Genomic DNA, 22,711 nt, shown 5'->3' with positions numbered 1-22,711 from the left:
GTTAGTGACATCCTCATTCGACTACAGATTTTGCCTTCCGTTACAACTATAGATTTTGCATTTCCCACGCCTATGCCTATGTAATCCATGTTACCTGCTCTATATGATTGACTAATAGCACAGGTCAACATATCGTTTTTCCTTTGAAATTTAATTTGCTGCATGCACATTGAGTACTACGTTTTGTGCCGCAGTTGCTAGGTTGAAAATAATCATGGAAGCTTTAGCATTATCAGTCTTCACCAGAGTTTTACTTACCGTTTTTGAAACGGTAACCGCTCCCCGACGATAACCGAAAATGCACGGTTATCACGATAACATCTCAAATTTCGGTTGAAATTTGCATAAAATTCATTTACTAATATTTGAAATTTGAACAAGAAATGCCAGATTCTCCGTTCAGTAATTGGTTACCGAGCGATTTTCTTGATCCATTGAGTGATTTTCTCGAATTTTTGTAGTTTCGGTAACCGTTAAGTTTTCACGATTTATTAAGCAGTTTTATCGATTTTTAGTGAAATTAAAAAAAACCGAAAAATAGCTCAATCTTATAAAATCAATAACTAATTCATCTGAACTTCAAATCAAGTGAACAAATTTTATTAGTTTTTTTAACATGATCTACATAATAAAAGTAATTATACTCATAAAAAAGTTAAAAATTTTCTGTGAGAAAATGTATTGGTTAAACCAAGTTAAATGCATAGTTTCCTCTTTGCTAATCATAAATCATAAAACTAATTTTGTTATTCTTCTTACATGATTATATGTCTTTTAAAAATACATAAACTCATGAATTAGCTATTGTAATATGCAGGATTATGTAAATATATTGCGACTAGATTAATTCATAACAGACCCATGGCACCTCCAAAATTAGTGAAACCACTTTTATTAATTTATTTGTACTATGCTTTATGTAGAAAAAATAATGATAGAGATGAAAAAAATTAATTACAGTGTTGTTTCTTAACATATTCACTTTATGCTTGTGAACTTTATAAAAATTATAGAGAAATTAATAAAACTCTAATAAAGATTCTCAATATGTCCTTAAAAAAAATATGTGTTTACATGTTAAGCTTTTTCTTAACCTGAGTTAATAGCTGATTCGCACGCTTCACTTTTTTCCTTTTTTCAAAGTTCCTCCCTATAGAATATGATGCAAACAACATTATTTTTGAAAAAAAATTCACAGAAAACCTTAGAATTGTCTCTAGTTTTTTTAGAATTTTTTTAATTTAAATTTGATTACCGTTCAATTTCTGAAACCAGACCAGAACAGTAAGCTCAGTAACCGCGAATTTCAACCGGTTACCATCAATAAATTGAACCCTGGTCTTCACACATTTCAACCACCAGGCGCACTTCATCTAGGCCCGTTTGAAATACAGGAATTTCATGTCAAACCATCCAATTTCACAGGAATCCAGAAAATCTCACTTTCCAAACACGATCAAAAGCGGCTGATTTCTGGCACAAGCAGTGCCGGCAGCCGGACGATGGCTAACCTGATATCACAAGTTGCCTCACCTCCCAATTCCGGGATGGCTTCTGCTTCCTTATTGATCCATTCAGAAACAGCACGACATAAAAGGAACATACTATTCAGCCTAGACATGATACAACATGATGCCAGGATTTGCTGGGTGGACACATATCACACATATATACATTACGTGATAAGATTCGGTGTACAAATACACCAATAACTCCAATAGTAGCGAAGGTCCGCACTTTGCTCACGGTGGGTAGCTTAAACCTCATAACTGCAGGAAGCAAGCCGTCTTTGCAGGTCCCGATGCAACGGCATTTTTGTCGCAAAATTATCCACTCCATGCTAAAGCATGAGGTTCGAAAAATACTGCTCAAATTCTTGATCGATGGTTAGCTTCTTCTCACCTGATTTGATTGCCATCGACATGGTCAGATCCACCTTGTTAGTATCTAAATCTAGCAAACAAATGCAAAGGAAACGTGCATGGGAATGCTTACCGTGATAGCCAGTCTGGCCTGTAGGCAAAATCTGGAAATCATCGACGCCGTTCGAGTAAAGCTTCTCATCCATGATATGCGAATCAGAACCATAAACATCACCACTCGTGGGTTCGTCCTTCATTAGATCACCGTACTGTTCAAGTACATCATATATCCTTTCCAAGTTATAGTCATGCGGTTGCAGCGTCAGACTTGGATGATCGTGCTCTAGGCTATGCATAACCCAGCTGTCAGTCTCTCTGGTGCCACTGCTACGGGAAGAACTGAAAGCCTCAGATGGAAAATTGTTGCTTGAGCTACTGGATGCAGATGTCCGGACCTCAAACATTTTCATAGATTGGCCCTGAATTCCATTTTGAGAGTCCACTTCAATGCACCCACCAAACAGGCTTAGAGTATTTTCACAAGAGTTTATTTCTTCAGATATGCTGACCATGTCCGTGCCACAGTTCTTGTTGATGAAAATGCCATCATATCCTAAGCTTTCTGTGGTTGCAGACTCATCATCCTGGGGAGATAATCGGTTCCAAAACTTGTGTTTAAGTGATAGCAGCCTTGGATCAATCAGTTCATACTGTGACTTCCTTTTCTTAAGTGGACGGCCGATAGACAGAGCTTTTTCCGTACTGCTGGAACTGTCACAAACCGTAGCAAGGCACATTACAAAATATAACTTCACTTTCAGAGACACGGAACATCAAGCAATCACCTAGAAAATGAAAGAGGTTATCATAATTTTCTTCATTGTTGGGATCAAAGGTTATCATAATTTTCTTCATTGTTGGGATCAAATCACTCAATCCCTCTCTTTGTTAGAACTGACTCACTCGATTCCTCCTTTTTACTCTCTCAAGCTTGAATCACACAAGTTCACATAAAAGAACACGAGTGGTTACTCAGAACTATTCTTATCGAGTAGTTTCACACTACTACTCACTACTTCTCTTTGTACCTTCACACTACTATTTGTAGCTTCACTCTACTACTTGATCTACACAACTGGTGCACTGCAAGCACTCTGAGCCCACCTCAGTTTCACACTGAGCTGAGAGCTCAAGACACCCTCACTAAGGGGGTGCTGCCCTTATATTGGCCAAGCAGCTGGCACTGCTGTAGCAACCTATGTACTGTAGCAGCATGAAGCATGACAGTTCGGAGCCAGCCAATGGCTACTGGCGGGGAGGAGTGAGCCGTGGTAATGAGAGCACAGATTAGTGTCCTTTTCAATTTTAAAGCCACGTAATCATCGCGGATCCGTGGGTCAGCACTGAGCACTGCTGCTACAGTACATAGGTTGCTACAGCAGTTATTGTACTGTAGCAAAGTTGTACTGTAGCAGAAGGGATGTAAGTGCTATCCTCTGCTACAGCAGCCACACACTATTTACTATAATGCCACCAAAGAGACACGAGGTTTACTCTAACAATCTCCCCTAAGCCTTGTGTTTCAACTTGCACATGTGAATCTCCCTCACACCTTGCATGTTAGCTTCACACCAACACAGTAACATAGCAGCTTCACGTTTACCTGGTTGTTAGCTTCACACCATGGTCTTCTCCTGGCAGATTCACACCACCATTGCTTGGTAACAGCTTCATATCATCACTTCTGAGCAGCCTCATATTGCTATCTTCTCATTACGACCTCATGCCGTCATCTCCTCCTAGTGGCTTCGTACCACCGTTGCCTCGTGGAAGCATCACATACCACCATTGCCACCTAGCGGGCCTCACAGAGCCACCATCTCCTTGCAGCATCACACTGCTTTAATCTTCTGGCGCCATCACACCACGCTATCAGCTTCACATCGACTCTTCCACATGGTAGCTTCACACTGTGGGATGACACATTCGCATCGCGCGCCAATCACTATGTCATCTTGTTGCATGTAGCGATGACCTCTTGCCACACACAATGGAAACGTCGGCCTCTATCTCACATGGAGTAACCGCCACCTATGGCCTCCACTTCTCAGAGTCTGTCATTGGTATACCATCGCTGCTCTCCTTGTCGATGGGTTGCATCACTTCTTCTAGGATCTTCATGCTCTGATACCTCTCTTTGTTGGAACTAATTCACTCAATTTCTCTTTTTTTCTCTCAAACTTGAATCGCACAGGTTCATATAAGAGAACACACGAGTAGTAACTCAGAACTATTCTTATCTAGTAGCTTTACACTACTTCATACTACTCCTATTGGTAGCTTCACACTATTTCTATTTGTAACTTCACTCTACTACTTGGTTTACACATCTGGTGCACCAGGCAGGAGACCATATTTTGGCACTCTGAGCTCACCTCAGCTTCACAGCTGAGAGCTCACAACACCCTCACTAACAGGGTGTTGCCCTCAAATAGAACAAGCAGCCGGCACTGTTGCTACAGTATGTAGATTGCCACATCAACCGCTGCACTGTAGCAAACGTGATGTACGCCTGTCCTCTACTGCAGTAGCCTCACACTGTTTGCTACAGTATTGACAAAGAAACATAAGGTTTACTCTAAGCACATATTTGTTTCAACTGGAGATTGTAAAAAGCAGCTTATAAATTGTGAATTGCAAGAAGTTGAATTGTAAAATCTGGATTGTGGATTGTTACAATCTTGTGAAAGATGGATTGCTGGATTGTTACAATTTAGGTGTTGGATTGTGACAATCTAGGTGTTGGATTGTGACAATCTAGGTGTTAGATTGTAACAATCTAGCTTTTACAACCAGTTGCTTATTTCAGCTTTTGGATTGTGATTACAATCTAACTTTTTGTTTCAGCTTTTGGATTACGATCATGATCCAGCTTTTACAATCCGAAACAAATAAGCCCTTTTTTTGGATAAAGAAATAGTTCTTATTCCGACCTCTGCATAAAGTTATGCACACAGTCATTCATTATTACAAAGTTCAGCACAAAACCAAGCAATCCGAGTAACACATAAAAGAGCAACACATGCATCAACTCAAAAGACTTGTCAAGCGCAAAGTCGATGACTAAATGAACACCCATGTCTGGCATAGACTTCCATCACTATAGCCTAATCTTTGACATGCCTCTATTGTAAAAGGCCGCTCCTCCACCTTCTGTAGCAAGGATCAAAAGCGAATCCAGTGTGTGCCCTAAAAAGAATCTGCATAGAAGTTTGAGCTTTTGCCTTGCCAAAAACCATATCATTACGACTCAACCATAACGCCCAACAAAGCGCACTCGCTCCAACCAAAGTGTGGTGCTTAAGTTTTCAACTTAATCCAATAAGCCAACCGCCAAACATATTTGAGACACTAGATGGAGGATTAATGCCGAAAGAAACTTGTACCACCCGCCAAATAAGCTTAGCCAAATGACAATTAAAAAATAGATGTTGAATTTTCTCATTACTGCTACAGTAAACATACCTTGTACTACCTTTCCACTGTCGTTTAGCTAAGTTGTCTTTGGTTAGAACCTTCCCATTAAAAAGAAACCATAAGAACACTTTAATTTTTAGAGGAAGTTTTAATTTCCAAATGTGCCCATTAACCAGAATGACATGCTCGCTAATCAATGATCTATACATTGAACGAACTGAAAAACACCCGTACTGATGTAGCGACCATTGAAGCATGTCATTATTATCATTAAGGTTAATGAAAGAAAGCTGCAAAAACAAATCATGCCAAGCAAGTAACCTATCTCCTATTAGCGTTCTTCGGAAAGCACTATTTAAAGGTATATTTCTGAAAACCTCTTGTACTGTAATATTTTTCTTATAAGCAATATAATATAAGGTTGGGTATTGTTGCTTTAAAGGAGATTGGCCTAGCCAAATATCCTCCCAAAACCTTATCTGAGAACTATTTTGCAATTTGAAGAACCTAGCCTCAAGAAATCTTTTAACCGACATTAAGCCAGTCCAAAACTAAGAATCTCCCGGCTTATGCTTCACTTGCCCCATCGTTTTGTTGCTTAGATATTTATTTTTCAAAAGGGTTTGCCACATACCCTCTTCATTTATCAACTTGAACAGCCACTTACTAAGCAGAGATTTATTTTACACTTCTAAGTTGAGGATTCCCATACCCTCTTGATCCTTAGGTGTGCAAAGAACACTCCACTTCTCAAGTCTATACTTCTTCTTGTGCCTATCACATTGCCAAAAGAAATAAGAGCGATAATAATCTAGTTTCTTTAGAATTCCTCTAGGCACTTCAGAAAAAGATAGCATAAACATCACAAGACTATTTAACACTGAATTAATAAGAATAAGTCGCCCCCCATAAGATAAATGGTTTCCTTTCCAACAACTTAGTTTCCTTTGGAATCTTTCCTCGATTTCCTTCCAATCTCTATTCAATAGCTTTTTGTGATACATAGGAATTCCTAAGTATTTAAAAGGATAAAGACCAGAATCACATCCAAAAATTTGTGAATATAAATCTTCACAATCTTTAGCTTTACCGTAACAAAACAGCCCCCTTTTATGGAAATTTATTTTCAAACCTGATAGTTGTACGAAAGCACATAATAACAACTTCATATTTTTGGCTTGATCCAATTTGTGATCTATAAAGAGAATTGTATCATCGACATATTGCAGGATTGAGAGTCCATTTTTGACAAAGTTTGGTATAACTCCGTGACTTGCCCCTCCTCCTTAGCTCATTCAATGAGAATGGCTAGCATATCAACAACCACATTGAACAAGATAGGAGATAAAGGATCACCCTGTCGAAGACCTTTTTGAGTTTGAAAGTAATTCCCTAGGTCATCATTTACTTTTATCCCTACACTACCTCCTGTGACTACCTTGTCAATCCAGGCACACCATTTAGGTGAAAAACCCTTCATCCGCAAGATCTGTTGTAAGAAGATCCATTTTACCTTGTCGTACGCTTTCTTAAAGTCTAGTTTAAGAATAACTGCATCCAATTTCTTCCTATGCAACTCATGTTTAGTTTCATGAAGGTCACCAGACCTTCCGTAATATACCTCCCTAGTAAAAAGGTCGTTTGTGTTGGTCGAATTACTTTTTGAGCTATAAGAGTAATCCTATTAGTTAGAACCTTAGTGAAAACCTTAAAACTAACATTTAAAAGACAAATCGACATGTATTGCTGAATCTGAGTACCTTCACAACGCTTGGGCAGCAGGGTAATAATACCGAAGTTTAGGCTATAAAGGTGCAGATCACCGGAATGGAGTTCATTGAACAACATCATATGGTCACCTTTAAAAAGACTCCAAAAAGTTTGATAAAACTCCGCAGGGAATCCATCAGGACCTGGTGCTTTATTCAACTCCATCTGAAAAATTGCATCTTTCACCTCATTTTCGGTAAACCGTGCTGTTAACATCTCATTTTCAAGATCTGAAACTTGAGAAATATCAATCCGGCGTGTTTCGTCCATAGAGAATTGGCTCTCCTCAGATGGACCAAACCCTTGTAATATTTTGTGGTATAAGCTTTCAGGTTCTCAATAACTTCAATTATACCATCCTCTTATTCAAGTTTGAAAATTCTTGTTTTTCTATGTCGACCATTTGCTACTAGCTGGAAATATTTCGTGTTATCATCACCCTGAAGCAACTTAGTTGTTTTCAAGCGTTGTAGCCATTTAATCTCCTCCTCTCTCTCAACAACTGAGCTAGCCTGGCCTTTAACTGATGTTTAAGTTCCAGCTCATGTGCGTTTAACAAAGTAACCTCGGCCAGAATCTATCTTTTCTAGTAGCTCTTTTTTCTCTTTCTTAAACACCCCCAAATAATTCTTAGCCCAACCCCTCAAGTATTGCCTGAGCCTTTTATTTTTACATTGTCACCTCTCTAAAGGAGAGCCTTTAGTTTCCTGCCTCCACACATCAGCAACCATATCACAGAAGCCATCTATCGCTAACCAGCTTAATTCGAACTTGAACAGCGACTGGTTTCCACTATAAGCAGCCTCTCCTGTGTTAAGAAGCAAAGGTGTATGATCTGAAATCTCTCTGGTTAAAGCTTGAACCGTTGTCAGAGGGTACTTCTGTTCCCATTCTGTACTTGTTAAGATTCGATCTAATTTTTCGTAAGTGGGGACTTCCCTATCATTCGCCTAAGTAAATTTCCGACGTGATAACTCCAACTCCCTTAAGTCCAAGCTATCAATTATAGCATTGAATAGGAACTAGTTCCTTTCAGAAGGATATATGTTATCAAACATGTCATTGTTCTTTTCAGAAGGATTTCAAATGATATTAAAATCCCCACCAACTAACATCGGTAACTTTTCAATGCTACAAGAATGAACCAGTTCTCTTAAAAAGCTATCTTTGTATTATGGTTGAGCTACACCGTAAACAGCCACCAGAACCCAACGAAAGCCATCAACTTTATTTCGTAGTGAAAACTTAATGTAGAAGTTCCCAAAAGACATCTCGCCAATATCAAAAAATTCTAAATTTATCCCTAAAAGAATACCCCCTGATCTGCCTTTAGGATCAGTCCAATGCCAAAAAATTCCCTACCCCCCAAAAAGCATCAAGACATTCGTCCGAAAAATGTTTTCTATTGGTTTTGAGAATTGCAATGAAATCTAAATGTTCCTCTCTCGCTATGCCTGAAAGAAATTTGTATTTAACCAAGTCTCTAAGACCTCTGCTATTCCAAAAAACTCCTTTCATTTAGAATCTAATCTGTTTTTTTTTTTTTGTGCTTTTCTTGCGGGAAGCATGTCCCTTCAAAGACTTACTTGTCTTCTTTCTAGGGAAGTCACCCGAAACAGCGGTTAAATGATCAATGCAATCATACATAACCTCCTCCGTTAAGCCATCACAAAGGTGACCAAGAGTTAAATTATCGAGATCAACATCATCGTCATCCAAATCGTTATCCTCTAAAACATTTTTCAAACTATCCCTCTGTTGAGGTGTAGTCACTAACCTAGCTACCTCAGTCTCCTTAATAAGCGCAACTAATTCATCAATATTGTGTCCCATTAACACCCTAATACTATGAATGTTATCAGTAATTCACTTATCGGAGAAAGAAATGAAAGAAAGTGGGTTCTTACCCACAGTGTCCTCCAAATTTCTCTTAGCCATCAAACGCGCAGCCCGTGTGATGGAGTCTTCATCTGTTGTTGTAGCCCTTCACTTGCTTCTCTTCAAAGGTGCAACTACCGGAGTTGTTGGAGCAGAGGCAGCCTTAGCACCCGATTTGGCGCAGCTCCCGGCAAGGCTCAAATCCGGTCCTGGTCGAACCGAAGCCGTGCGACGAGTAGCCAAGCCAAAACCGCCTGCTGACGCCCAACCACCGAGCTCCTGCACGCCCCCACAGGAGCGAATCTCCTGCTTGCCTCCCAGCTGTCCAACAGCGTCGACGAAGCCCACCTCGAGAGGTGCCGACTCCACAGGCAGAGTTTCCGCCACCATCAACGGGAGCTGGGCACCTGAGGTCACGTCCAAACCTGCAGCCTGCACCAACTGTGCAGACAGAGATTGTACCTACAAAACCTCATCTAAATCAGTGCACAACTCCGCTTCCTGCACCATTTGAACCTCCATCTCATTCAGCATCGTGGTCTCCAAATTTGTCGACCCATCATCCACTACCAAGACGATATCCGCACATTCTTCCAACACCTTCTCAGTAGCCAAGTCAAGAATTTCATCCACTTTCTTTTGTATCATCTCATTCATATCTTCAGCTGTTGAAGACTTACACATAGAAAGGTGTTCCACCATATTTTCATCCCCAACCGCACCATCTTCACATTGTCCCGACTGGGTGCCATCCTTCTGAACATTCTTTGCCCTCTTGTAGTCCCTATTAGCCTTTTCCTGAAAAGAGGTATCCCCATTGGCATCATCCTCTTTATCATTGTAATCTTTGTCTATGTCCATGAAGAAGACTTCCATGTTCTCTTTTTCCCTCTCTACCTCAAATAATAGCTCAAATAAAGGTCCCCAATGACAACATCCATTTGATTAGGAATGAGTGCTGGATTCAGAACTGCCACAAAAAGTCTCCCAAAGTTATTTCTATTTGTAGTTACCATGTCTACCTTTTGCGTTGCTCCAAACATCATGCCAATTGCGTAGCTCCTTCGACAACCTCCGGACCTGCATCCAAACTTTTGGGAGAACATTGCCCTCTTGAACCACGATAAACTCTTCGAACTTTAAATGTACCCCCAACTCCTTGATATCCGCCCCTCCATAAACCATAGTGCGTTGAAGCTCTATCTTAGAGGGAAACAGAACCACAAAAGAGTCGTCATCCTGTTGTTGCACATCCCAATCCCACTTTCCAGGAACCAACAGAAGCAAATGGGAAATGAGCTGGTCAGCAGAGATCTTACCCCCTAGCACATTTACCAACGCCGTCTTGTGATCACTCTTGACATCGGGAATAGGAACGTGCAGGATATAATAGAACCCTAAGCCATCAGCCGCATAGCCCACCAAGTGTGCAATCATCTGTGGCTCTTTAAGTACTGGGCATCTTTTGTGTCACATGATCATCGCCTTCACAGATTTCACAGAACAAAATAGCCTTACATTCTCCAGACTGGTGACCCTTGGTGCAGCATTTGAAACAATAAAATTTCTTGGATTTACCCACTGCTGTCGATGAACCCACCTCCAGTGCTGGCACTACTCCCGTTCCTAAAGCAGCAGCGGGAGCAGACGACTTATTTCCCAGATGGGAAGGTACAAAGGTAAAGCCACATCCAGCAACAGCCTTAGGAACCTCTAAAGAGTCTGGAACAGTAGTTAGCGCCAAAAGCAATGAGGCCAGAATAAAGAACCTCCTGTTTCTGCCCTGTGGTCACCGGCAACTGAGCATCAGCAAGCTTCACAAGATTCATCTATTGCAGTGGAGCCGCAGGTGCAGTCAGAACTTGTGGCGCACCTAGCGAAGGGGCACCCACGACCGGCATTGTCCACGGCGAGGCGCAAAGCCACGGCAACCACGGCCCCGAGAAGCACCACGATGACCACCTCCATAACCAGGGCCATACCCTTCGAAGCCAAGGTTGGAGCCTGGTCCGCCAAAGTGACCCCAGCCACCGCTATAGCTGAAGCCATGTCCTCCACCATATCCACCTCTGAAGTAACCTGCACCTCCAAAGCCACCCTAATTGTACTCAAAACCACTGTCTCCAAAAGATCCACCATTGTCGCTGCCACACCGATCCCCAAAGCCACCTCGGTCTCCGGCCGACCTGCCACCAGCCTGACCACCAGCAGTTCCGCCTTGGTTGGCCCCCGACGCCATGTCGAACCGCAGAATCTCCGCTTACGTTGGTCGCGATTCTGCGCACGCACCCGGGATGCTGAGATCCAAAACCTTCCTGGCGGCAGCTCGCTCTCGATAAACCCTAGGAAGATTGCCCGTGCGAGAGAAAAACTTCCCCAGAGCCGTGGAACTCTGGAAAAACATAGGTTTGGGCCCACTTCTGATCTGAATCAACGTTGTGGGTCCAGCCCTGCGGATGACCGAAGATTTCGGATCGCAAAATTTTGAAAATCGAACACCTTCGTCTACCTTCGGATTTGCCATTACCATTGCCTCTACACCGGCCAGATCACAAAGCCTGGCGCTGATCCCCATAGCCGTAGTGGAGTGAAGGTCTTTGATGACTACAACTCCAAACGTGGCCGACGGTGACCGCCGCGGCGACGGTAGCGGTCCACGCCATGGCCGTCCACCATGTGACCGGTGTTTGACAACAGCCGAGACGATGTTCCGGGCCACCGCCTCCTTGGATGAAAAGCTTGCCGGCGACTCCGCAGCACTTGACTTGTCTCGATTCGTCGAGCTCTCCAAAGCCACCTCCGCCATAAACACCTCGTCGACATTGAACCCAGCAGCAGCCGCCGAATGAACAACATCGGACGTCGAGATGGAGGTAGTTTCAGTCGAAACATCTTGTTTAGCATCTCCATCCGCGATAGGCCAAAACCTAGAGCCCGACCCAGCATGTCTGTGGTCATGCAAAGGATCGGGATTAGATTTGGCCGCCGTCTGATGTAATGCCACCGGCATCTAGCCGTCGTCTTCCTTTGCCGAGCTTGTTGACAACGCCGACATCGACTTCCCGCGAGACTTATCCACCTCTGGTGGCCTCACCAACGACAAGTGCTCCAACATGCTCCGCATCGCCATCCTCCCTCATTCTAGCTATCCTCCGCTACCACCGCATTAGCCACCACACCGGCATCAGACGCCATCACGGTTTCGGCGTATTGACGCCGGATCACTGGAGCCAGCGTTAGACGCCGGCGACCTCTCATCCTAGTTCCTATAGCAGGTCTGGTTTCAGGTACTTCGTGCGGTCGGCCTCCTGCAACGACGTCTCTAATGGCGCATCATGTCCGTTTCGGTTGCGTCACTATGCAACAACTTTACCACCGCCACATCTCTAATGGCGGTGAAAAGCCTCTCCCACGCATGGAATCTAAGAAAAAAGAAAGACTCTGGTCCAAAAACAAACAAGGCCTAACATTCATGTATTATTAAAAGTTTAAAGATTCTTCCGTGTCTTAAGTATCAAAAGGCATATTGGCATTTCAGTATCTCTAAAGCTTTTGTCAATAGATTACACAATGTTCTTATCACCATCTGATCTAACATCAACTATCAGTATTTCTATACCATTTGTTAATAAGTTACATGATGTTCTTATCATCATTTAATCTTTGCAAGAGTAAGCATGATCAGATCTGGGTAGGTAGCAGCAGGGAAGGAGAAGAGAATAGAGCAGAATGTCCTTGTAAAGGGTCAAGGCCTAGGTGCCGAGCCACCCCTGGTAGCCAAGCAGGATGACCCAGTCAGCCAGTCCAAATAGTGGGGGTTATTTACTGCCCTTTTCATGCACTTCCTCTGAATTATTTCATGAGCATGGAGAGCATACGAAAAGACATCTGTCATTAATTTGGCGTCATTCAGCATTTTAGCTAGGACTTGGGAGACTTATCAAGGAGCTCACAAATGCACTCTCTTGGGACGTCAGTTATTTCTTAGACGTGAGAGCGACCTCAGTTATTTCTTACACGTGGGCACATCTGGTCACTAAACCATACCAACATGACATTCAGATCGCGACTGAATTCAGTTGTGGCGGTGCATATATCAATTCCAGCGCAAGTGCAGGCTGCAGTGATCACATAAGCAAATTGGATTGGCAGTTGGAACCGTATAGGCCATAGGGGGCAGATATCAGATCACATATGGGCACATATGAGATCCTCAGCTTGACTTGCTGCGGTATATCCTAGAGTACCACAAACCTAGAGTAGACTTAATATCTTGCACCATCCTTAAAGTATAGCAAAGTAGGCCCTTATTGCAAGTCTCCTTATAAGCTTTGGTGTACCAGGCGTCATCCCTTTCAAGAAAAAGAATATCAAAGGAACAGAGAACTAACAAGCACCGGAAGCCTTATTTGCTAGCGATTCAATAGAATTGAAAAGTTAGCTTTCGATGTACCCTGATCTAATCGACTAATTCCACCTAACTTCTCAGACTGTGGGGTGGACGGTTTTTCTGTTAATGGAAACTAAGGGTGTTTGAACCTCCATTATCCAGAAACGCCCACCTAACTACTGTTTGTGATGTCTTTTTTTTTTTTTCTCCTTCCAAGTTGCGAAGGATTTTCATACTAGCACAAAATTCTGCTTGACGACTGTTGCAGTACTCTTTTTAGGCTATTAACTTGTTCTGACATTGTGTCCTTATTTCCTAGCTCTTAGTTCTTCCCAAACGTGAGTTCATGCGAAGGTAAAATATATACTCAAAGGTACCAACATTTTGCTTCACTCTTAAAGCTAGCTCGACGTCTATATTCATATATCTATTGCAAGGCCATTAAGTCAATTCCCCATTTCTGTACAGAGATCTCACCGGAATCACGCCTGACTACTCATTCTACCTTAAGCCCTTGATTAATCACTACATACGGGAAAGGAACAGGAGACAGGAAGTGAGGAACCCCACATCCCCTAGCTGATCAACAACAACTAACGGCAGGCAAGTTATGAAAACGAATACCAAGTAAGCTTAAATAGCAGACAGAGCAGTGGAGGGGGTTTACTGACCAGCCTTTGAGGCTGTGAATGCGCTGGTTGGTGGAAGCTGCCTCCTCCGCATCAGCCGCCGCCGCCGCCTCCTCCTTTCCTGCCATGCTGCGACCCCCCGCCTCGATCCGGGAGAGAGGAGCAGCTGGTGGCTACCTAGAATTGCTTCCTCCACGGGTGAACAGCAGCGGGAAATGGGGAGGGAGAAGGGCAGACATGAACGTGAGGCGGAGGCCCATCCCAATCGCAACCTATCGGCTCTACGGGTCCCGGATTCTCTGTGGAGTGAGTGTGTGTGTGGGCACTTCTGATGAATGCTGTTGCCTTGTTAGGATTACTTGGTGTAGGGTTCCTGACATCCAATCGTTATTATTATATGCTCGAAATTCCGAACGGCGAGATTCAGCTTTTTGGGCTACATGGGCTCATATATTTTAATTGACATTTTAATGGGAGTTGTAATTAATTAATGTCCACTTGATTGTGAAATAAAAAAAAAGAATATCTTTACCCGGTCCGAAAGAATCTACACAGACTTGCATCCGGCAACGAACCGTGTATCTCTCATTCTCAGAACCACGTTGTACGGTACGTGGTGTCGTATGGAATAGTCCTACAGCCAAAGTTCAACTTCTTCCAAACTGTCAAAAAATCATACCCTTTCGTGTATGTTCCTTCTCACTGTCCGGTTGCTCAACTCTAGATATTATTCCATTATCGTATAAAACATTTCTGATCAAACTAATGTCTTCAAATAAGAGCACACATGGTAATTCAATATTTACCGCTTAAGTTCATGAAAAATGACTTCCTCCGATCATTGACAACTTACGATCTATTAACGCTATTCTCATCTTCTTCAATGCCACCACTATACTTTGCCTCCATACCTTCTTGCACCTGTCCATCGTCTGCCTCATCATCTCCCGAGGAAGCAAAAATTGTATCGACATCCACTTTCACTTCCTCATACTCTAAGATCGAGTCTTCAAAGTCATCAGTTACAACAGCAAGGTTGAAATTAAATTCACGCCTGGCCCCTTACGAACCGAATTACATGAAATATTGGGGTCCATAACTTAGTCACCATGCAAAGCAATCAGGAACAACTCAATATTTGCTCCCGCTGGCTGACACGACAATCCATCATGAGTCCATCATGAGTCAAGTGTTCAACAAGGATTTCTTCCTGGATCACCATTGCCACAAGACACCACCACATCCCCTGTACACCACTCCCCTTAATGATTAGCCTCCTAGTAACTTCTTGGACAACCTCCGTACAAATAACTTGAGAACTTTTACAATCTTCTTGCAGAATTTCCAATCATCATCTCATACCAACTATATAAATACATAGTGAGCCCTTGCACCCGAACAGACTTTGCATTCCTACTTCACCATCATGCACTCCACATTTCAATGCGCGCAATAGATCATCAAAGTATGACAGATTAAAAAATGCTAACAGTTTTTTCTTTATTTTTTCAAACTCTCATTTCTTATTAATTGTGCCACCTAAAAAGCACAGGGACAGGATACACTGTACATATGCTTAACAATTTTGAATATTGTGATCCGAATATGCAAGATACGATGCACTCAGATATTTAGAAGACTTATACTATGAATGTTTTGACCAAATTAACTGACACAAGTACGATTAGTATCTAGATTAGATCTATCTGTTTTACCGATAAGATAAAGAACTCACTATCGATTATGATCGAGACTAAGATGGTGCTAGAACTAAAATGGTGCTAGAACTCTTTTATAAAGCGGGGACTCTGACCCTTGAAAGGGAACAACTTCTGAATCACGAAATAATCTACACATAGATAACTTGACGTAAGCAAGATTAAGACCCTAACAATCGAAGATACTCGACGACTTCAACTCTAGATCAATCTAGATCTAATCTTCTATATTATAATAGATCTAGCCATATTGCTCTACTTGAGACAATCAATATATAGCAATATTCATACAGAACATAAAGTATTACTTCAACCGAAAACTTAAATCTATATACATCACGTGTCTTATTTCCTGCTCGATTCTTAATCTCAAAAATACCCTAATTTTGTTATGAACATATTATCGGTACTAATCTTCGACACTTCCGAACGGGCAACTCCCCGTGAAGAGTCATGTGCAACCGTCGACAGTTGCCATGACGGTATTTGGCCGGTACTGATCGATTTCACAACAGTAGCAGAGCGCCTGCTACTCAGATTTTGGCATCCTTCGCACAGATTTCGCTACAAGCTTTTCGGCACTTTTAGCATTGCTCGGCCAAACATTCTTCTTAATATATATTTTTCCTTTTGCCTATAGCTCGGGCGAACATTCTTACAGCGGAGACAGACACCTAATCGTTTAGCCTACGACTCCCAGAGTCCTAGGAAGGGGGAAACATTTTCCCAACAGGAATTTTTGTGAGCGTCTCACACAGGTGAGTCGGAAACTGGGCATATTAAAACACGGTTGAATTAGGGCACATTAAAATAAAGGCCATGAAAAATTATCATCAACATTTTGATGTATAAACATCAGAGAAGTGAACATTAGTTGTACAATAACTCAGCACACTAAACAGCTAATATCATACTCGGCTTGTTAGGACAGGCAGGGATTAGAACACATCCCTAGAATGGCAGGGAAGCTAGTCCATTCCCCCAACCGATCTGAAGGGATCAGGTCTCACGGCCACCTCCCAAACCAGCATTCCACGGGTCTTCGTTAGTAGCTAGTATTAGATAAGGCCTGCTCATAGGCAGCTACTTACACCATGTACGAAGCATCCTCTTCACCGTTGCTGGCACCATGCCACCCATCACTCACCTGGTGCTTGCAGACAGGGCACGTCCCCTGTTGGCGCAGCCATGGATCAATGCAGTTTACATGAAACTGTGAAACAAAAAGCAAAGTAAGTAAATCTTGGAGCGTTGCTTCAGGACACAACATTAGCTATATGCTGGGTATAAGCAGCGCATTTTCATCTATCCATTTGTATCAATAACAATCCTCCGTAAGACAAGCTATGTATAGTCCACGAGCTGACAAGTGTAGATTAATTACAATGGTAAGTTCTGTCCTTTCTGTTCTGCAGCATCAACAACATAACAACTCAGACTAGTACAGAACTGCATATCAAGAAAGTGGCCAACCAAGTACAGGATGTAAAGTAAGATACTTGTATATGATATATGTTTAACACATCACGTAAAACCTTTTATCATCGGTATTTCACGCATTTAGGAAGTTGGTTAACAACATGTCAAGACAGTTACAATATAACAGGTATCCAGGATCATTTCACAATGGAAACAAAAAATCGAAGTCTTCTGTTGTTGCCATACAAGGAAAACCAGGTTAGAAGATCTGCACGATTACCTGATGCAAGCATGGTAGGCTTCTCAATAGATCACCCACAACGACTTGCTCTAAGCAAACACTGCATGTCAGCTCATCCTCTGGAGTTTTGCTGGTTCCATCTGCCTTGAAACCATCCTGCTTTTTCTGCAAAGCAGAAGCAAGTTAAATAATAACCATCACAGTCCAAAGTCCGAACCATGTATGTGCTACTGCATGATGGCTGATTGTGATTACACACAGCTTAAAAAAATAAAAGCAAGGGCCCTAGCTAAGTGATTCTAGAAAATAGCTCTTACATCAGATAAGAAAGTGATTAAATTAGAAAACTACATAGCACAACAGTATCACATAAATCACAAATCTAGCCGGACAACAACCAATAACTTCCATCAATATAAGGCTTAAGACAAAGCCAATAATGCATCGCCAAGTTATACCAAAATGTAAAATAGATATATGTTAGCTTCACAAAGGAATAAAATAAGAAAATCATTGCACGTACCAATGGCTGAAAACTGTGACACCACAAACAACATGACACTTCAATTGTCCTACGATATTAATGATAATAAGATACTTCTAAAACAACCACACTTTGAGAATGCCAGTATTTATTCATTACCTCATCGCCAGAGCCAATCAAGGAAGCCAATAGCTGAGATGATCCATCACTATTGAATGGAATAAAAGGGTTAGATACATACTATATAGAGTAGACAATTATTTTCAGAATTAAATGGTTGGTCACACACTGATGATGGAAGGCATTAGAACCAGTTTCATAGGGCTATATAAATAATGAAACCCAAAGGATAGTTCATCTTGCCTTTTTCGGGAAGAGGCACTTCCCTGCTGTGCCTGAACTTTGTACTTGAAGACGGGAAGAGCATTTATCTCTTCTTCACTCATAGAAAGCGCATGCGGGCTATTGTCAGCATCCAATGCCCTCAGAGCATCATAATCTGAAAGCAAAAGATTTAGCCATGGCACTAAGTTTACAGGAAACACTACAGACATCAACCAAAGTGGATGAAACGTATTGGCACACCTAAATCATCAAATTCACGATCAAGAAGAGCCAGTTGAAGCCTAAGGCTCTGCAACCGGCCTCTTGTAGCAAGGGCTATGATTGGTGGGACATGCACACGCAACTCAGTGTGTCCAAGAAAACCGTTGGCAGCTGCAGCATGAGCTTGTGCCTGAGTTTGGAGCTGCTGGCATGTGGCATACATTCTAAGGCTGGTGGCCATTAGGAAGACTCCCAAGACAAGCCAAAGCTACAAGAACAGACAATATTGTGCAATCCGACAAATATATAGTTATCAAATTGTTCGACAAATGCATACTTCGTACAAATAAGAACCCAATAATAAATCACGCAGGCCCGCACGGACAACGTGCATGCTGCATGAATAACTTACCAAAAAATTGGGAGACATCTGGTGTGAGTTCAGTACCATGAACAAAATAAGAACTGCCCAAACACAACATTAGCCAAAAGAAACATAATATTTAACAGTTCAACAATATCAGTAATAAATAGAGCATGCCCACATTACCTGTGACAAGAAAAGCCAAGGAATTGCTATTCACCGGCCTGCCCCCTGCATGAATTCGCTACATACAAGCGCACATACGAATGGTACCAGACACTCAGAACAAGGAATTCGGCTCACGCTACACTACCACCAGCTACATTTTAGCAGGAATGCATGAAGACGTGAAACTGACAAACACTCACCATGGAGCGGCGCTCCGGGGCAAAACCCGGGAAGCCGCCGGCCTCGATGTCCGCCCTGGTCCCCCGGAACACGAAGCTCATGGCGCCTACCAGCCACCACCAGTAGGCGTAAAGGTACCCAGGCTCCAAACCGCTGCCCCCTTCCTGCCTCTCGCAGCAACGAAACTGCCCGAGAACCTGAAGAAGAGGAGAGCACCGACAATATAAATGGAACTAGCGCCGGAGAGCGACGCCCCAACCAAACCCCTAGCTAGAAATCCCGGCAGCCCCAAGCGATCCGGACGCGGAAAACGAAACGCCGGGATAAACCCTGAAGCTTCCGGAGGCTTCGCCCGGCGCGCCGACCGGACCGAATCGGCTGCCGGGTTGAGGGAGGGGAGGCGGATCCTGAGGAGGGCGCGCACCTGATCGAAGGTGAGATGGCTCCCGCCGCGGCGGCGAGCCGGCGATTTGCTCGCTCCGACGGGAGCGGAGGACGCGAGCAGCAGCGGCTGCAGATGGGGAAATTGAGCAGGGCAGAGAGTTGGAAGCCGTGGGTTTTTACGGTTTCAGTTCGTGCACAGCAGTACGGGGAAGCAGGATTTTATTTACGGATAGCAAAATTTTATCGGAAGTTATCGATAAATAGAATTTTCAGGTTTATTAGAATTTTATCGGTGGTAGACAAATTTTTTATCAAAACTTTAAAAAAATCTAAATTTCTCTAGAAAATAACACCAATTATCTCCAAACTATTTAACATAAAAACTACACATAATAATATAGAAATAAGAAAGTATCACTGATTTAAAGATATAATAATAGTGTGTAATGATATGTTACTAGACAGGAATTTAAAAATAAATAAAAATTTCAGCGATAAAAAAGTTTATCAGACCTGACCGATAAATGGAAATATCGAAAATATCGGAATTCTATTATTGATATATTTTTTCTCGTAGGAAGTGGGCATGGAATGACGGAGGGTGCGTGGCATTATTAGAACCGGTCGCTGGGTTATGGACGGCGTATGCTTTGGAACGTGTGATCGCTTGAAGTTCCAGCATTCAAAGTTTCAAATGAACTGCTGTGCACTTGTTTCAATTTACCTCAATATTTTCGAGTGTTGTATTGGGCACTGACACGGTCACCAATATATCATTTTGACCACCGGTTACTATTGAAAAATATAACAAATATGCAATATTTTTAATCTACTTTTCAACACACACACACACCATTTTCAAATTTTCAATCGAAATGTTCAGAAAGATATTGACGGTCAAAGTTTAAATATGTTGGCTACACACAATCCAAAAAAGCACTCTTTTGTGACTAGAACAACTTTCAATATGTCTTTTAAATTACCAAAGAATCAAAACACATTCAACTTGAATCCATAGTCTTTCAACATGAAATTCAAGAACTCTTAACTCAAAATAATAATAAAAGTTGAACTAAAAAAATCAAGAGAATTCAACTCAATTAGAAGCACTTTAAACTCAAGAACTCAAAAGGCACACGAATTAGTATCAAAATTGGAGAGACACCAGGTGTCAGATTCTAAAGTTTCCCAAATGATTTGTGGAACCAAACTCTGAATAGCGACATGAAGAAAAAGGGAGGATCTCGAAGAAAGGCAGCGAGCATTGCAAGAAGAGGGTAGAAAAAAAGAAGATGGGTAATTTGGCTCGAAGTGTCATGTTCCGAAGAAATTAGTGTGTCATGGTGTCAAATATATGAAAGACACACGAACTAGTGTCAAAGTTGAAGAGACACAAATTGGGTGTTAGATTCTGAAGTTTGCCAGATGATTTGTGGAACCAAACTTTGAATAGCGGCAAGAAGAAAAAAGGAGGCTCTCTAAGAAAGGCAGAGAGCATGGCAAGGAGAGGGTAGAAAAAAGAAGAGAGGTAATGTAACACACTGAGTCTTAGCATTTATAAATATAGCAAAATTCATTCATGTTAAAAAAATTCTAATCAATTAAACTAGTATAAAATCAAGGAAACATATATATTTTAATATGTATATACTTGTATGTGTGTATTCAAATATATATTTTAGTTAAGTACTTCAAAGAGCATCAACTTAATTTCTAAATTAATCCTTGCAATAAATTGAGCATATGCATTTTTGGTTTAATTGCTTTTATGGTTCTTTGAGTGGAGATTTGAAATTGAACCTCTCTCAAATTCAAATATATTTTTCTTAGATTCTTTTCATCCGAAACTCAATCGAGGCTTCACATTCAAATCTTTTTCCTAATTCAAATACCCCTATTTGAATTAATGCCAAACTCCATTTCAAATCCAACTTCATATATTGAATAAACCTATTTGAATTAATACAAAATCATATTCAAAGCCAGATTCATTCAAATCCTCGCCAATTTCGTATTCGAATGCAAATTCAAATCATTAGAGATATATTCCTTTTCTAGTTTGATCACATTTCGAATTCAAGTTATCCATTTGAATTATCCCAATCCAATCCAGTTCAATTTATTCAAATTGAATCTTTACAAATCTAGTTTGAAATTCAAATACATTCCTTTTTAATTAGCATTCAAATCTCTCTCTCTCTCACACACACACACACACTCTTTCTGTGTGTGTAAGGAACCGTCCAAACAATATTCTAATTAATCATTAAATTGATCAATTACTTAATCACGACTTCAATGATTAATCAGAAAAACCACTCCATAGTCCTGTCATGTATTTTGTGCTCAAGATCGGAACACGTGCATTTTCAACATATTACATCACAACAAAGATTAACAAAGAGTGAGTAATTTAATTATATTATAAGTTCTTAAGCATCCATAATTTCTTACAATTTATAGCAAAAAAGAGTTAGGTGCAGACTGAAACTAACCAATCCTAGATAAAAGAGAACTATGAAGCAGAAGCTAAAACTATAAACAACAACAGGAGGATAAAGCCATATACACTTAGGCTCTATCACAAAAGCACAACCTCCGAGTAGTTGCCTACTCATGCCCGCCACCATCCTCGGTGGGCGTGAAGTAACCAAAGACCAGCTCCTCCTGGCCAGTAGCACCTGAAAGAGTAGCATGGGTACGAAGGTACTCGCAAGACTTATCCATATTGTGTACTTATATATAACCTGACTCCAATGATTATAAAATGGGATGTTAGCAAGAATACGACCACATGGAGGCTACCCGGACTACCCGGGTTCTACCTGGACTATCCGGGTTATCCAGAGAGGTTGCTTTGTGAGGGGAAAACTTGACCAATTTGATTTGTGAGCCTCTCCAGACCAAAGGGAAATATGTTTGAGATAGGTCAGAGTCTAGAACTCACTCACCAACCTAGCAACATGATTCCCAACACAAAACTCATCCAAATCCTCTCTTTTTGCTCCAAAACTCAAGAACTCCGCAACTTTAGCTCAAAACTCGAAATCGACCCACCAATTCATGCGTTTTTGCCGAGGGAGGCCTGAGGGACTTACCCACGGTGCTTGTGGAAGTTGGTGACCATGGGTGATGAAGGAAATGAAGAAATCGCCCAGGAAGAGGAGTTCAACCGCGATTCCTTGTGCTTCAAGCAAGAAC

At 41.7% G+C, this 22,711-nt stretch overlaps 2 protein-coding genes across 3 annotated transcripts; both read right to left on the bottom strand.

The window, feature by feature from the left end:
* Window positions 1–1,517: 1,517 nt before the first annotated feature.
* LOC133912164 (uncharacterized) lies at window positions 1,518–14,332 on the bottom strand. Of its 2 annotated transcripts, none has more exons than XM_062354769.1 (3): window positions 14,049–14,332; window positions 1,996–2,707; window positions 1,518–1,902 (listed from the first exon to the last, which is right to left on the bottom strand). In XM_062354769.1, the coding sequence occupies exons 2-3, from the start codon at window positions 2,657–2,659 to the stop codon at window positions 1,841–1,843; spliced, it is 726 nt and encodes a 241-aa protein (XP_062210753.1). In that variant the 5' UTR covers window positions 2,660–2,707; window positions 14,049–14,332; the 3' UTR covers window positions 1,518–1,840. The 2 variants fall into 2 exon arrangements, with proteins under 2 accessions (XP_062210753.1, XP_062210751.1); XM_062354767.1 differs by having other exon boundaries at window positions 1,996–2,633.
* A 2,203-nt stretch (window positions 14,333–16,535) lies between these two features.
* Window positions 16,536–19,711, bottom strand: LOC133912163 (E3 ubiquitin-protein ligase SDIR1-like). Its single transcript, XM_062354766.1, has 9 exons — window positions 19,551–19,711; window positions 19,147–19,323; window positions 18,965–19,022; window positions 18,827–18,879; window positions 18,454–18,682; window positions 18,232–18,367; window positions 18,028–18,076; window positions 17,424–17,549; window positions 16,536–16,937 (listed from the first exon to the last, which is right to left on the bottom strand). The coding sequence occupies exons 2-9, from the start codon at window positions 19,225–19,227 to the stop codon at window positions 16,812–16,814; spliced, it is 858 nt and encodes a 285-aa protein (XP_062210750.1). The 5' UTR covers window positions 19,228–19,323; window positions 19,551–19,711; the 3' UTR covers window positions 16,536–16,811.
* Window positions 19,712–22,711: the final 3,000 nt, after the last annotated feature.

This window comes from Phragmites australis, chromosome 3, assembly GCF_958298935.1.
Source record: "Phragmites australis chromosome 3, lpPhrAust1.1, whole genome shotgun sequence".
Lineage (NCBI taxonomy): Eukaryota > Viridiplantae > Streptophyta > Magnoliopsida > Poales > Poaceae > Phragmites > Phragmites australis.
This window is presented reverse-complemented; position numbering and strand designations above follow the sequence as displayed.

What these genes read in the sequence shown, in the direction of transcription:
- LOC133912164 (XM_062354767.1), bottom strand. Translation starts at nt 14,134, where the DNA reads ATGGCAGGAAAGGAGGAGGCGGCGGCGGCGGCTGATGCGGAGGAGGCA. An exon ending in ATTCACAGCCTCAAAGGCTG is followed by an intron (nt 2,634 to 14,048) that starts GTCAGTAAACCC and finishes GGTTTGTGACAG; the next exon opens with TTCCAGCAGTACGGAAAAAG. An exon ending in AGGCCAGACTGGCTATCACG is followed by an intron (nt 1,903 to 1,995) that starts GTAAGCATTCCC and finishes CAATCAAATCAG; the next exon opens with GTGAGAAGAAGCTAACCATC.
- LOC133912163 (XM_062354766.1), bottom strand. Translation starts at nt 19,227, where the DNA reads ATGAGCTTCGTGTTCCGGGGGACCAGGGCGGACATCGAGGCCGGCGGC. An exon ending in CCCCGGAGCGCCGCTCCATG is followed by an intron (nt 19,023 to 19,146) that starts GTGAGTGTTTGT and finishes GCTTGTATGTAG; the next exon opens with CGAATTCATGCAGGGGGCAG. An exon ending in AGATGTCTCCCAATTTTTTG is followed by an intron (nt 18,683 to 18,826) that starts GTAAGTTATTCA and finishes CTGTTCTTGTAG; the next exon opens with CTTTGGCTTGTCTTGGGAGT.